We start from the raw sequence: 16430 nt of genomic DNA, 5'->3' as shown, positions 1-16430 counted from the left end.
GCTCTTGCATACTATTTTTTATATAGACATAGCTGCCATGGGAAGTGCAGCCAAGCAAACCTTAGGGGGACTTTGATTTGCCCAGATTAGCTGGTGTACAAACCATCTATACATAATGTTCCTAACAAAGCAGAAAAGAGGTTGTAAAGTCCAACAGTAACTTACATGGCTGTTGAGCAAACTGCTTTTGTGTGATGTAATCCCTTCATTTTTTTGTAGGTTTTCAATCGCCATTTCAAGCTACAGAAAAATGTGCACGAGAAACAAGAAAAGAAAGGAAATCAGATAGTTAGCAACAGCCAAGATTTGTTTTTATTAATAACTGAATAATGATTAATGCTTTCTGTAAAAAGGCTCATGATAAAGATGCAAGGTAGATGAAGTACAGCCCTTATGGGCTGAAGGTGCAGCAAAGAAATGTTATTGTAAACATGCAAACTAACTGCGCAGCAAGGACGCATATTGAAGATGAAAGAACAGAGCTAGAATTTGCATTTTAAACATGTTTTCATCAGACCCATCTCTGTGAAACCCAAATTTGATGATTAGCATTTCCTAAATTACTAATAGAATCAACACACCAACTAATAGTAGTTGAATGCAATACTGAATCCAACAGAACTAATACTGATAATGCAGTAACGTGCATATGGTGTCACTCTAAAATCAGATAGCATTATGGAATCAGATGTTGTATCTTGCTGGCTAAGCAGAAGTGGGCCACGCCAGTGGCTGGATGCAAGAAACTCTGTATGCTGAAAGTCGTTGACTATGGTGCTCTTTTCCTTCTGAATCAGAGTTGCAGAATGGGGTCAGTGCTCAGGTGAGAGTTTAAACCAATGTCTCAGCCATTCATGGTCATGATCCCATGGCACTCTACCTAACAGAGGGCACATTAGCCCATATTCAACCTTGGGTATTTACAACCTGTCTCTCTTTGTGTCCTTGTACATTCCAGAAAAGAAGTTAACCTTCATTTTGTCATTTTAACATACTGCTGTGTAGTGTTGCTGGCTTCAAACCAATTGTGGAGGACCCCTAAAGATGGCCTCTAGAAAAGCCTTAGGGATCCTTCGAGACGAAAACTGCTATGTAATTATAGGTGACTCGTTAAGCTCAAGAACAGGCAGAATCCCAGCAGCTGACGTAAAGGCCAATGCAATTTTGACGGAGATGCCTCTTTTGGGTCTGACAACATATCTAGAAACAGACCAGCATACATAGGTTCATCATCTGTACAGAGGTTCTGTAGTTTCGCTTTGTTTTTGTTATTTACAGGTGCATTTTGTGTAATAATTAACACCACATGTTTCTTGGTAATTAATGGCAAACATCCAGGTCAGAGGCATCACTAACAAATTCTCTCTCTCAAAGGTGGCTAGGCCAAGATGGCTCACATTCTGCACCTGAATTCTATAGGATCGCACATGGGCAGAGAGCATCACTGGTTTGAAACTGCAGGTGAAAATGTTACCATGTGGCCAACAGTCCACTAGCACCATTTGTCGCCTTGCATATGTCATCAGAATGGAGATCACCCTACTTACGGCCTACTTTATATATGTTAGCTTACTTCCTATTGCTGCAAGGTGGGCATAAGTTAAAACAGAATACCCATTATCAAAGTGAAAATCTGCCAGTCTAAAATGAGCACAATGGATGTGATTACTTCAGTAGCCGAAGAAGTGGTTTCAGCAATGTCTGTGCCGAGGTGGTCTCCCCACCTTCCTGTTCACTGTCCTGCAGAACAAAGTCTTTTGTTTTCACTAAGAAATACAGCCAATGTCACACTGTACAAGGTATGCAGACTCTGATGTTCTTTAGCTTACCAAGATACCATCAAGCTCAAATAAGGGACAATTTCAAGGACTCAGTAGGCTTCAATGATTTCTAAAGGAACATTTCCAGCATCGTGTGATAACTCGGAGGAAGCAAAACTCATCAGCACAGGCAGATTGCTGATGTAGCCTAGAGGAAATGAGTCAAAATGTCACAGAGACACACTGTTTCCTTCCCACATTCAAGACAAGGAAACAGCTCAGTATCTGCATTGTATATGCACCCTTTGTGGCTTAAGGTAACTGTGGCTCAGCAGCACACCTTAAGAAAATCAGCTGCTATATCTTTCCCTCCCTCCATCTCAGGTTTGGCCCAGGACAGAGAGGAACTACATCGCTGTTATCTAAGGTTATGTCTACATAACAGCAGTCCTTCAAAAAAAGTTCTTTCAGAAGATCTCTTCCAAAACGCTTCTTTTAAAAGATCGCAACCACACACAAAAAAAGTGGATTGAAAAATCGATACACTCTTTTGATAGAGAGCAGCCATGCCCCGGCCGTTCTTTCAAAAGAATGGCCAGGAAACACCATGGATTGAAAAAAATCTGGCACCATGGAGGACTGCTCTTTCGAAAAAGGGCCTTTGGGGTGTCTACACACCTTTTGTTCTGAAAGAATCTTTTGGAAAAAGGCACTCTTCCTAATCTGGGAGAGGAAGAGGGCTGCTGGAAAAAGTGCTGCGTTCTTCTGATTTAATATTGAAAGAACACATTTTGTGTGTAGGCATTCCATGGGATTTTTGAAAAGGGACCTTATCAAAGGCTTTCTGGAAATCTAAGTAAACTATATCCACCTGATCCCTTTTATTCACTTCCTTATTGACCATCTCAAAGAACTCTAGTAGATTAGTAAGGCATGATTTCCCTTTACAGAAACCATATTGACTTTTCCCCCACAAGATATGTTTGTCTATGTGTCTGACAATTTTATTCTTTATTCTTTATAATAGTTTTGTATTGTCCCTATATATTGTCTCTGTACTATACCCTCATCTTGAATACTGAATACAGATCTGGTTGCCCCATTTCAAAACATATATTGGAATAGGTACAGAAAAGGATAACAAAAATTTTAGGGGTACGGAACAATTTCTATATAAGAGGAGATGAATAAGACTGTGACTTTTCAGGTTGGAAGCAATGAGTAAGGAGAGATATGATAGAGGTTTATAAAATCACAACAAGTGAAGAAAGTAGGTAAGGAATTGTTTTTTACTCTATATAAACGCAAGAACTAGTGGCCACCAATATAGGCAGCAGGTTTAAAGCAAACAAAAGGAAATGCTACTTCACACATCAACCTTTGCTAGAGAATGTTATTAAGGCCACAACTATAACATGGTTCAAAACAGAACTAGATAAGTTCATGGAGGATAGGTCCATCAATGGTGATTAACCAGAATGGGCAGAGATGCAAAAACATGCCCTCAAGTGTTCCTGTCCTCTGTGTGACAAAGGCTGAGAATGGGTGACAGGGGATGGATCACTCGATCCTGTTTTATTTGTTGTCTCTGAAGCACCTGGCATTGGCTGGTGCCAGAAAACAGGGCTAGATAGACTAGTGCCCTGTCTCTACACATGCCCCTTCCTTTCAAAAGGGGCATGTTAATGAGCAGGTTCGAAAGATGCTAATGAGGTGCTGCAATGAATATGCAGCACTTCATTGGCATAATGGCGGCAGCAGCAATTCGAAAGTGCGGCTTTTCAAATCACGCACCGCCTGTGGAGACGGGACCTTCCGAAAGTACCCCCCGCAGCTTTCGAAAGCCCTTCTTCCTATCTGGTGATTGGAAGAAGGGCTTTCGAAAACTGGCGGGGGGGGGTCCTCACTAGCATCTTTCGAACCCGCTTATTAACATGCCCCTTTTGAAAGGAAGGGGCACATGTAGACCCAGCCCTGGTGTTTTCCAGTATAGCCAGTTTTATGAGGATGATGGGTATTTTTTTTCACGTGCTTATTTATTTTTTCAATTCACACAGATCTTTACCAGTGAACCCTTTGCCAGGATTTCAGTAGGCTTTACCAGCAAAGATCAGATTGAGACCAGCAACACTTCTTATGTTGCCACCAATTTGGGACTGCTAGCTCTTGACTGCAGACACTTCATATGAAGATATAACTCTTCCTCTCCTCTTAGATGTCTCACTGTTGGCTCCTTTCATCTCCCTTCCCAAACACTTATGGTTGACAGCATCAGACCCTCTTGGTCTTCTCCCGTTCACCCAGGTCACATCCACATTCTGCTGGTTCCTCCTCTTCAATATCATCATGAGCTGGCTTTTTCTTTCCTTCCCCATACCTGAATCTCTTATTCAGGGCCTCATTATATCCTGTCTCGATTAAGTTATCCTATCTTCCTCTTTGGTCTCCTTAACAGCCATGCTACCTTCTCTTCAGTCCATACAATATGTTGCAACTAAAGTCATGTTCCTTGACAATCAGGCTGATCAGGTCTCTCCCTTCTCTGAATACTTTTGCTGCCTCCTCACCTTCCTTCTCTTGCAGAAGATTCAAACTTCTTGTCATAAGTTTCAAAGCTCTAGGTAACTATCGTCTCCATCTATTTTCACTCATCTCATTTTATTTTGTTCAGACCTACCCTCTAATCTCATATTTGTACCTTCAATCAATCATGTGAACATCTCTAAACTCTCTTCTTTGCTGCCCCATAGGCAGTGCTCAGCATTCCGGAGTCCATTTGCAAGGCTCCTATCCTGTCCACATTTACATCCCGTTTGAAGACCCACACCTGCTGTGCTACTTACAGCGAATCTGTATTTGCTCTTTTATAAAAAGTATATGTTGTTTCTTGTTCCTAGTAATCTGTCATCTTGTCTATCAGTCCTTCAACTGTGATCTATTTACGGTAAGAAATGTTCCTGCTGCTCTGTTTCAACAATAAGGGACCTAAATCTGGACTGAAGCCAAAGGTGAGAGAAAAGCAAGAAAAATCCCATAAGATAAAATGGCTTCAGCAATTAGATCTGTCAGTGAGATGATGCTATAAACATTTCATTCTATTAAGGCTCTTGCATTGTACCCATCACAATGGTATCAGAACACCCGACACGAATAAGCCCACATTGCTCTGCAGACTAACATAGATCCCAAGGCAGGTGACGAGATCAGCACTTATTTTACGCAATGTAGCAAGAACAGACATGATCAAAATAAGCAGAAAGCCCTGTATTTTGTTTTTCAAATGCACTTGAAATTAAATCTATTTACATGTAGGTACAAGCCACATAAACGGAGGTAATACCCATGTGCTAAATGAATTCCTTCAACTCCTGGCGCACTTGGCATTCACTCTAACAGCTTCCAACAATGACTTTTCCCTCCTCCTCTCAAGAACAACCTTCCAGAGAAAAGTTTCCACCCTCTTTCTCCAGAAATGTAGAATTTCTCTCTCTCTCTCTCTCTCTCTCTCTCTCTCTCTCTCTCACACACACACACACACACACACACAGAGCCCATGGTCCAGGACAGATGTGGATCAGCAACTGGAAAACCCTGGAGAGCTGGAAATGAGAACTTTATTGGTCAAATTTTCAAGAGCCAATTATTAAATATCTGTTATCCATGACAATACTTACATGATGTAAGTAATAATATAAACACCTGCACTACACCATTAATTTTATATTACACACACACACACACACACACACACACACACACAACTTATTTATTTTCTGCAGTCTTTCCAGTTCCCCTTGAACAATTCCTGGCCCTGTAGGAGCAATACCTGCAGGGCTACATACCGTTGCTGGAGAGGAGCGTGAAGTATGTGACAGAGAGTGTCTAGAGTTTTCCATCCCCCCATGAATGAGATAGGCTCCTGAGCCGGAGAGGATCTGACTTCCCCCAATGTCCATGGTGATGCCCACCATGCTGTGAGAGGGAACGGCTGTAGGAGAAGATGCTGCTGTAGTCACCTGTGCTCCACCTCCCTGTGGTTCGAAATAGGAAGCTGCACTGCTGGGGGCATATATCTGGGCTTCAGTGTTGTAGGAGTATGCAGCTCGGCTGTCAAAGGAACAATACAGTTAGGGTGTGATGCACACACAAATGACGAGGAGCTTAAATATCGACTCTAACAAACAATGTTTTTTAAGAAGCCTCAGCTCCATTGCAGATGGGATTTGATCTCCTGAAATTTAGCTCAGATACATAAGTCAGCTGACAACACTAATTTCTCGGACGATGACAGCCCTAGAGCAAACCCCAAGCCACAGTGCTTTGCAGTGTTTGCTGTCAGAGATGGAATGTGGGGCACAGTGTTATAGAGCTCAGGGCCGAAAAAGAAGCCCAAATTCTGAGAACTGGTCCTTGAGAAATTAGGGGCAAATTTTCAAAGGCCTAAATGGGACTGAGGCCTAGTTGACCATGGAAAATATTTGCTACCACCAAACCCTCAATGCAGACACAAAGGCAAAAGAGAGTTTTTCCAGTATTAATTCCCCAAATGAAATAAGCTAAACTGGCAAAAATCACGTCTACAACAGGGCTTTTTCCAGTACAAACAACGAGAAGTCCTGTAGCACCACAGACTAACATATTTATTGGAGTATAAACTTTTGTGGGCAAAGACCCACTTCATCAGATGCATCAAAGTGGGTCTTTGCCCATGAAAGTTTATGCTCCAATAAATCTGTTCGTCTATAAAGTGCCACAGGGCTTCTTGCTGCTTCTGCAGATATAGACTAACACGGCTCCCGCCCCCCGATACTTTTCTGCTACAGAAATTTTTTTTTAAAGCCAAAAAATAAATCTTCACGACCCTAACAACATAACTTTCCTGGGGCAAATTTCTGTTGTAGAATGGACCTAAAGCTCCTAAGAGCCTATGTCTTTTTGAAAACGAGACTTGGGTTTTTAAGCAATTTAGGTGCTTTTGAAAATTTACTTTTACCACTCAGGAAGCTTTATCCTTACAAGTCTGTCCAATGGGGGAGCCCTTATGTGACAATATGCTGCTGTGATGTGGAACAAATACAATCTGAAGGTACTCCATAAAGACATGTCCAGGCCCACAAGAGTTATTTCAGGCCTTGGTGAGGTCTAGCAAGACATCTGGGACATGGGGATTATCCCAACAAAGCACCACAGAAAGACGGAGTAGGCAGCAAACCTTCAATTTCTGGGGGAAGAGCACAAAGAAGGTTTCAAGAGGAGAAATGAGAAGAGAAAACCCTGGAAAGGACTGATAAGTATTTTTAAAACCCCAGCTTCTGGGCAGACAGAAAAGAAGTTTTTGGAAAAGGAATATAGGATCCACTTCCACAGAGTCAGCGTCATGTGATTTAAGGTGGGATCTCCTGGAGGGATTGTGTTACAAGTGCACAGTGCTTCCAGCATCAAAGGATTAGCATGGCCACTGCCACCCCCATTAAACAGTGCAGTGCGTGCTGCCCTTCCTCTTCCTCCCGCTGCCCTTTACCTGAGCTGACGCCTGCAGAAGCAGGAGAATGGACAAGTCCCTGGTACAGGAGAGAGTGTAAGGACTGACACTGCCAGATGGGTGTACGAAGTGGAGAATAAGGTTTTTTGGGTGCTCGCTCTCCACCTTGCAGGACCGATACAACTGCACTCTGACTCCCAAAGACAGGGTTACTTTTGTCAGGGTGGCATTCATTGGCCTCACTAATGTGAATGACAAAGTCTCTTACATGGTTCCATTGGTGTAGACAGCCTCTCCACCTTCCACATACTGGACCTGAGAGGGGTATACGTGCTGCACAGTTTGTACCTGAAACAAATGTGACCGTCCTGGGTTTATAAATTAATTCTTGTCAGGCAGCAATGCAAGACATGACACAAATTCACACGCAAGCAATTAGCATTTAAAAAGTACTCAAAGCTGTTTAATAATGAATATTAACCTTTACCTTTACCTTTGTCCTATTTTGGGACTGTATCTTTTAAAGGCCTCATTTTTTAAAAATTTCACATCAAAGCTCACATAGGGTAAAAAACACGCGGGGAACTGTTTGCAGAGAACACCATTTTTCTCACACCCATCTATTGTGTACCTGCATACACACGCTTTGCCAGTACAACCACTTGTTTGGGCTTAATATGTACATACAAATCAGGACTTTCTGAAAAACCAAACAATTTGGCTCTAGACAGTAATATGTACAGAAGAGTGAAATAATTATTCATATTTCTAAAGATATTTTTAAAATAAATCTCTCCCTAGACTCTATACAGTGAAACCTGTAGAAGACACCTGCTGAGGGGAATTTAATTTTAAACCTCATAGACTCATAGAATCCTAGGCCTGGAAGAGACCTCAGGAGGCAATCAAGTCCAGCCCTCTGCTGCAAGCAGGATCAACCCCCACTATATCATCCCAGCCAGGGCTTTGTCAAGCTGGAACTTAAAAACCTCTAGGGATGGAGAATCCACCACCTCCCTAGGCAACGCATTCCAGTGCTTCACCACCCTCCTGGGGAAATAATACCTTGAGAGATTTTCCCTTACTGTCTGTCTTAAATAAGGAGTAATTGCATGGAAGGACAGAGGAAATGGATCTCCCTGCCCTCTCCAGTTTTCTGGTCAGACACATTTTAACATCAGCAACAGGAAACCCTTAAACTCAGTCCACTGGGATTCCACCTGCAGCTCCACGATCCTCTTATTTGCCCCCCCACCTTCCCAATCTTCTCATGCCTCTCACACACTAAGGCACCAGAGCCCCACATTTCCTACTCCTCCCTCTCCCTCCCAGCACTTTAGGAGCACTACAAACCCATGGATTCGCACTTGTCCCTGCTCCTCCCCTGCCCTCCTAGAGCTGGAATGACGGTAACAGAATTCCTCAAGGAGCTTTTTCAAATCGTGGCTGTTCCAGCTCTGGGAGGGAGGGGAAGGAGGGTGATGAGCACAAATCCGTGCATTCATGGCACTCTGAAAGTGCTGGGAGAGAGGGGGAGGAGCAGAATGTGCAGGACTCTGTGTGCCCCAGTGCATGAGAGGCATGTGAGGGTGGGGGGCAGACAAAGTCCATGGGCCACAGGTGGGGGCCCACACATGGGCTGCAGGTTGCGCAACGCTGGCCTATATAATTTCAAGCAGCACACACTAAACGTGGGTAAGGGAAAGGGCTACAGGTTCTGTTTTGCTTTCGGATGCCACTTGTTCCTTCACCCCATCGACCTTACCTGTTGTGGGACTTGCTGAACTCTGGGAATGGAGATTTGCTGCATCTGTGCTCCTTTTGGAGCCGAGCCTGTTGTCTGAACCAAAACCCTCTGAAAGAATAAAGCCGAGAAACGTGCAATTAGACTCAGAGTTACAATTAGACACAGAACACCAGAAGTCCTGTGACACCTTATAGACTAACAGATATTTTGGAGCATAAGCTTTCGTGGGCAAAGACCCGCTTCATCACATGCATGAGACTATAGATGAATGAGTGCATCTGATGGAGCAGGTCTTTGCCCATGAAAGCTTATGCTCCAAAATATCTGTTAGTCCATAAGATGCCACAGGACTTCTTGTTGTTCTCGAAGATACAGACTAACATGGCTACTTCTCTGATAATTAGACCCAGAGCACCCCGTGCTGGCTAGGCAATAGGTGTATTAGAGAACAACAAGAAGTCTTGTGGCACCTTGTAGACTAACAGACATTTTGGAGCATAAGCTTTCATGGGCAAAGACCTGCTTCATCAGATGCATGAGTGGGTGGGGGGTGGGGGTTTCAGAGGGGTATTTAAAGAGTGGGGTCCCAGTAAGAGGGAGGGCCAGAGCTGACAAGGTGTATTCAGCAAGGTGGAAATGATAAGTACTGTTGATACTGGGCCATTTCCACCTTGCTGAATAGACCTTGTCAGCTCTGGCCCTCCCTCTTACTGGGACCCCACTCTTTAAATACCCCTCCGAAACCGCCCCCCCAACTCATGCATCTGATGAAGCAGGTCTTTGTCCACGAAAGCTTATGCTCCAAAACATCTGTTAGTCTATAAGGTGCCACAAGACTTCTTGTTTGTCTCGAAGCTACAGACTAACATAGCTCCCTCTCCGATACATGTCACCATGCAAGGTGTATTAGAGGCACTTACTTAGGATTTGTCTCAAATCCTCAAATAAAGGCAGCAGTCCCATCATACTCTATGACTACCCACATGCATCCCTTTTCCTAAAGCCTCCCTGTGTTTTCCATTTAGTCTAAACTACATTTAATCTGGACACTGGCCCAAACCCAATACCCTGAGAGCTCAGATGGGCCGTGTCTACACTAGCCAAAAACTTCGAAATGGCCATGCAAATGGCCATTTTGAAGTTTACTAATGAAGCGCTGGAATACATATTCAGCGCCTCACTAGCATGGGGGCGGCCGCGGCACTTCGAAATTGACGCGGCTCACTGCTCGTCCAGATGGGGCTCCTGCTCCTATGAGCAGATGGGAATGAGGGGACTTTGATGTAGTCGGGGTCCTTTCAAAAAGGAGCCCCATCTGGACGAGACACACGGTGGCGAGCCGCGTCAATTTCAAAGTGCTGCAGCTGCCCACATGCTAATGAGGCGCTGAATATGTATTTCAGCCCTTCATTAGTAAACTTCGAAACGGCCATTTGCATGGCAATTTTGAAGTTTTTGGCTAGTGTAGATGTAGCCATGAGGAGCTAAACGATTTGGTTGTGTCCATCTCTAAATGAAACTTAAATTAAGTGTCCACCCCAGGAAACAACATAAAGTGATTACTTAACAAAAGAAGGTCTTGAAACAAAAGGTCCACAGCGACTATTATGAAAAATCTCTGCGCTGTTCCTGGGGCCTGCAATTTTTCTCTTCAGGGAAAACTTTTCAGAAGCTGCTGCCCTCCCCACTACTCTTTTTCAAAGGTTCACTTCTGCCATGATCCCAACAAGTCACACAGCAGAACACAGTTGTGTCTCTGTTCAGTGCTGTAATGAGCAATGCCCCCTTCTGAGAGGTTTCTTTTCAGATGCAGAACCAACAACATAAAGCTGAAACATTGTTCATTCTGGATCCTTGAGGGCATTATTGCATAATTTCCAAAATTTAAATACCCACCCTACACTAGCATCAGAGAGGGAGCTGTCTTAGTCTGTAGCCACAAAGACAGCAAGGAATCCTGCGGCACCTTAGGGATTCACATTTATTCAGGGAGAGGGATGCTTCAGTGGTTTGAGCATTGGCCTGCTAAACTCAAGGGTTGTAAGTTCAATCCTTAAAGAGGCTACTTAGGGGTCTGGGGCAAATGGATTTTTTAAAAAAACAGTCAGGGATGGTGCTTGGTATTGCTAAAAGGGCAGGGGGCTGGACTTGATGACCTCCCAAGGTCCCTTCCAGATCTACAAGATGGGTATCTCTATTTGTTATTATTGGACGTAAGCCCTTCAAGCTCTGGAAGGAAGGGGAAAGTGAGAGGGCAAAACACATCTTCATCAGATGCATGTGATGAAGCAGATTTTTCTCCCACAAAAGCTTATGCCTAAATAAATCTGTTAGTCTCTAAGCATCCTACACTAAAGTCAAAATTGATTTTCCTACTGCTTCCTTTAACTTTTTTCTCTCATTGTTCTTTGCAGAATCTAGTAGTCAGTCTGGGAGTTTAAGATTGCCTGGAGATTGTCCAGAGCAAATTGCTTCAATCACTTCTTCAAATTGCTCTTTTTGTGCAACATTAAAAATGATGTTAGCATAAAAGAATTTGATAAGAAGTTGAAATCTTTAAGTATTTGCCTTTAGTTGTTCTTAATGGCATAATCAGAGTTTGACCTATGACATATTTGGAGTGTTGAGATTGCTTCAGAATGAAACTAAGGCTGAAGAGCTGCTGTAATGCCTAGAAGATTAATTTAAATTTTTAGTATGGATATCTTTTGATGACATCTGTGGCATTCAAAATTGATTTTCTAGGCTCAAACTCAATATTCTGCTCTTCCCAAGCAATATTCTGCTGCTCCCTTAATAAGCAATGTTTCTTCAGGGTCAAATGTGCCACTAAATGTATCTGAATAAACTGATTTACTAGACTTTTTCGAGAGAAGCATGATTCTGTTCTGTCTTGGTGCTTGACTCTTGACAAAGTTTTCGTTTTACTTAAGAAAAGCCATCTGTTTTCATTACTTCACTCCATACAATCATTTGTTTCATGCATCCACAGACTAAGGCAGTGGCAGTCCACCGGGGCTCCACCTGTGGTCCACGAACCCCCTGGTTGCCACCCTCCTCCAAGCACCTCTTGGGCACCACTAGAGTCTTACAATTCCTTGCTCCTCCCCCACTCTCCCAGCACTTACGGAGCATGTGAATCACCTGATTCACGCTGTTTCTCTTGCTTTCCCCTTCCTCCCAGGGCCAGAAGAGGTTATTTGTGTGCTGGGAAAGTGCTGTGAGGGTCGGGGAGAAGCAGGTATGTCAGGGGCTCCAGTGCCCTGGTGTGCGAGAGGAGTGGAGAGGGTGCAGGTGACACCCCAGTAGGCCACAGACTTGTGCTGCCCATTGGGGTGAAGGAGGGCCACTCTTCCTTGCCTCTGAGGATAGAGCAAGAGGCAATGGACTTAAATTGCAGCAGGGGAGGTTCAGGTTGGACATTAGGAAAACGTCCCTAACTGTCAGGGTGATCAAACACTGGAACGAATTGCCAAGGGAGGTGATAGAATCTCCATCACTGGAGATATTTAAGAAGAGGTTAGATAGATGGCTTTCAGGGATGGTCTAGAAAGTGCTTGGTCCTGCCATGAGGGCAGGGGGCTGGACTTGATGGCCTCTCGAGGTCCCTTCCAGTCCTACTCTTCTATGATTCTATGATTCTATGTAGCCCACTCATGATTGGTGGTTGCCCATCATTGCTTCAAGGGGAAAAAAAAAAATCACTAAATCATCTAATCTGACATCCAGCTTATCATGGGCCATTAAATTTCACCCAGTTACAGACCCACTGATGGGGGGAGATGAAGGGAGGACAAAGGGTACAATTGCCCCAGGGCCCAGCTTTGCAAAGAGGCTTGGAGCTCTGGCCACTGCCACTGCCAAAGTAGCAGAGATAGCAGCCAGAGCTCTGGGCCCCTTTAAATGGCCATGGCGGCACTGCTGTGTGCAGATGGGTGGAGCCAGGGACAATGCCATGGTCCAGGCAGCACTGAGGCCTGAATGCCCTAGACCCCACCCATTTCACCCTGCCTCTTCTGCCATTGATCCCACGCCCGGACCCTCTCCACCTTGCCCTGCAGCCCCCAGTTACTTTCAGTCCTGCTGTCCACTTATGTACTGTACTGAGCCCAATACACTTGTGTTTGGCTAAAGCATGACCTATGTCTGGTGAAAATAGACCTTCCAGAAAAGCATTCAGTCTTGATCTTAAGACATTAAGGCTGTATCTACACGAGCAAGCCCCTTGAGAAAATCAGGCCCTCAGCACTTCTTCCAGAGGCCCTCTTCCTCTCCCAGATGAGGAAGATTCCTCTGGAAAAAAGTGTGCGTAGACACTCTGGGGGCCCTTTGTTCGAAAGAGCAGTCCTCATGGGGTCAGATTTTTCCATTCCTGGCTCATTCTTTTGAAAGAGCCGGGGCTGTGTGGAAGCTCGCTTTCAAAAGAGCAGATTGCTCTTTTGACCCACTTTTTTAGGTGTGGATGTGCTCTTTCGAAAGATCACTTTAGAGTAGACGCGGCCTAAGAGATGGAGAATCCACCACTTTCCCTGGTAGGTTGTTCCAAAGGTTAAGAACCCTCATCAATTTCTATCTTATTAATAATTTGAATTTGTCTGGCTTCATCTTCCAGCTATTGGTTCATGTTCTGCCTCCTTTTTTGCTTGATTAAAGAGCCCATTAGTACCCAGTGTTCTTTTTCCTGGCAAAGGCATTTATACACGAATCTTCTCACTTCATTTTTTATATATAAAGAGACCGAAATCTGTTGTTTCTCACTCTCAAACCTTCTCTCTGGCCCCCATATTAGTTTGTGGCTCTTTTCCCCAATCCTGTCCAATTTTTCAAAGTCCTTTCTAAAATTTGGACAGCAAAAGCGAAAATAGTATTGGTCTCACCCACTGCCATATACAGAGGTAAAATCACCTCCCCACTCCTACTCACTATTCTCCTGTTAATTCAGCGAAGGACCACGCTAGCCCTTCTGCATCACAGCACCACACAGGGAGCTCACATTCAGCTGTTTGTCCACTGAGGCCCCTAAATTCTTTTCAGAGTCAGTGCTTTGTGGGATACACTTCCCCATTCTGTAGGTGTGGCCTATATTGCTTGTTCCTTTGCCTTGGCTATATTAAAATGCATTTTGTTTGACTGGGCCCACAAGTGATCCTGGTAGCTCTGTAAGACTGCCCCATATTCATCATTCTTTACTACTCCCTCTGTATTTGTGTCATCCACAAATTTTATCAGCCTGCATTTCATATTTATTTCCATAAACGATGAAAATGTTAAACAGAGGTAAGCCTGGCACAATTCCTATGCAACAACTCTACTTTTCTTTCCAGTCACCCACGGTGTTCAGGCACTCCACATTCTAGTTGATAGCGTATGTGTTACTTGTAATTTTCTTTTGGTAGCCAATTTATCGACTGCGCTGAGCATTGAGAGCGAGACCAATATTTCGAAAGAGGAAGTAGAAAGAGCAGTGAAATGACTAAAGAACAGCAAGAGCCCTGGAAATGATAAGATCATGGGAGAGATGATCAAATATGGCAGAGAAAGTATGATTCAGGAAATACACCAATTATGTAATATAGTGTGGAAAGAAGGGAAGGCACCTAAGGAATGGACAAGATCTGTGCTAATGCGAATACACAAGAAAGGAAGTGCGTTGGAGTTCCAGAACTACAGAACGATTGCCCTAACAAGTCATCTAGGCAAGGTGCTGATGACGATACCGATGGAGAGACTGAGATTGCAGATAGAACATCCAGCAAATGAGTAAGAGGGATTTGTCAGCTAGCCAGTTCTTAATTTATTTAACATGTGCTTCATTAACATTCCTCTGTATTAATTTTTAAATCAGAATTTTGTCCTGCAGTATGTCAAATGCCTTATAAAACTTTATTGTATTTACACACTTATATTTATCAGCCAAACCTGTAATCTTAAAGAATGAAGTCAGGTTTGCTCAACAAGAGCAGTTTTCCATTGGATCACGTTGATGGCATTAATCATATTCCTAACCTTTGCTAACAAAGCAAAAAGCAGTCAAGTAGCACTTTAAAGACTAGCAAAATGGTTTATTAGGTGAGCTTTCGTGGGACAGACCCACTTCTTCAGACCATAGCCAGACCACAACAGACTCAATATTTAAGACACAGAGAACCAAAAACAGTAAGCAAGGAGGACAAATCCGAAAAAGATAATCAAGGTGAGCAAATCAGAGAGTGGAGGGGTGGGGGGGAAGGTCAAGAATTAAAATGAGCCAACTATGCAGACAAGCCCCTATAGTGACTCAGAAAGTTCCCATCACGATTTAAACCAAGTGTTAATGTGCCAAATTTACAGCCGTGCTGGCTTTTATATTCAAATTCGGCACATTAACACATGGTTTAAATCGTGATGGGAACTTTCTGAGTCACTATAGGGGCTTGTCTGCATACTTGGCTCAATCTAATTCTTGACCTTCCCCCCCACACCCCTCCACTCTCTGATTTGCTCACCTTGATTATCTTTTTCTGATTTGTCCTCCTTGCTTACTGTTTTTGGTTCTCTGTGCCTTAAATATTGAGTCTGTTCTAGTCTGGCTATGGTCTGAAGAAGTGGGTCTGTCCCATGAAAGCTCACCTAATAAACCGTTTTGCTAGTCTTTAAAGTGCTACTTGACTGCTTTTTGTTTTGATAGTGTATAGACTAGCACAACTTCCTCTCCGTTACTATCCTTTGCTAGAATGTGAAACTACCTCCTGGTGAAATCAACACAGACCAAACAGTGTGACTGGCCAACTATATAACAGGACCACATATTCTCTGCAAGGCAAGCAGAGCAATTTCAAGATTCTAGCAAGTCCAACTCCTTGTACTCCCCTCTTCAACATGCAATGATATTTGATTCTACCCAATAGCAACACCTTTCTCTTCAGTCAATCACTCCATCCTTCCACATGTTTCCCATATCTTTTAAACAGTTACCTCATAACTTTCTCAGAGTTCCCTAAATGGCATATGCAATTTTCACATTACTTCCAAAATCTTTTTCAATAAAAGTTTCATTCACAGATTGAAATTAGAACCTAATTTTTCTCCTGTCAAAAAACTTTTAAAAATGTTATATTTATGTCAGTGTCAAAGCAATACACACTCCAAAAGTAAAGGAAATACCCCACCAACCCACTCCCCAAAACCATCACTATGGCTGTGTCTACACAACAAAAATAACTTTGAAGTTGCTTACTTCAAAGTAACCAACTTCAAAGTTAAGCATCTACACACACCCTACTTCAAAGTTAAACTTTGAAGTAGGGCTCTACTCCAGGCTTGAGAATGGAATAAGAAGTTGGAGTCCCTATTTTGAAGTTAATTTCAAAGTAAGGGAAAATGTGTGTAGACTCTGCTGGCTACTTCAAAGTAATGCCTAACTTCAAAGTTAACTTGGAAGTTATTTCCTAGTGTAGACACA

The 16430-nt window shown here is 43.3% G+C and overlaps 1 protein-coding gene across 9 annotated transcripts in view; it reads right to left on the bottom strand.

Moving 5' to 3' along the window:
* The window catches only part of RFX2 (regulatory factor X2), a 144741-nt gene that overhangs the window by 40986 nt on the left and 87325 nt on the right, over nt 1-16430 (bottom strand). For 6 of the 9 annotated variants that reach the window (XM_074978401.1, XM_074978397.1, XM_074978396.1 and 3 more), the window contains 4 exons: nt 9008-9097; nt 7511-7590; nt 5603-5867; nt 166-240 (listed from right to left, as the gene is read on the bottom strand). In XM_074978401.1, coding sequence (XP_074834502.1) covers nt 166-240; nt 5603-5867; nt 7511-7590; nt 9008-9097 — 510 coding nt within the window. The remainder of the gene's footprint in view (nt 1-165; nt 241-5602; nt 5868-7510; nt 7591-9007; nt 9098-16430) is intronic. The other 3 variants (XM_074978403.1, XM_074978402.1, XM_074978404.1) reach the window with 3 other exon arrangements.

Source organism: Carettochelys insculpta, chromosome 27 (assembly GCF_033958435.1).
Source record: "Carettochelys insculpta isolate YL-2023 chromosome 27, ASM3395843v1, whole genome shotgun sequence".
Lineage (NCBI taxonomy): Eukaryota > Metazoa > Chordata > Testudines > Carettochelyidae > Carettochelys > Carettochelys insculpta.
The sequence above is the reverse complement of the archived record's forward strand: the minus strand, read 5'-3'. Positions and strand labels throughout refer to the sequence as shown.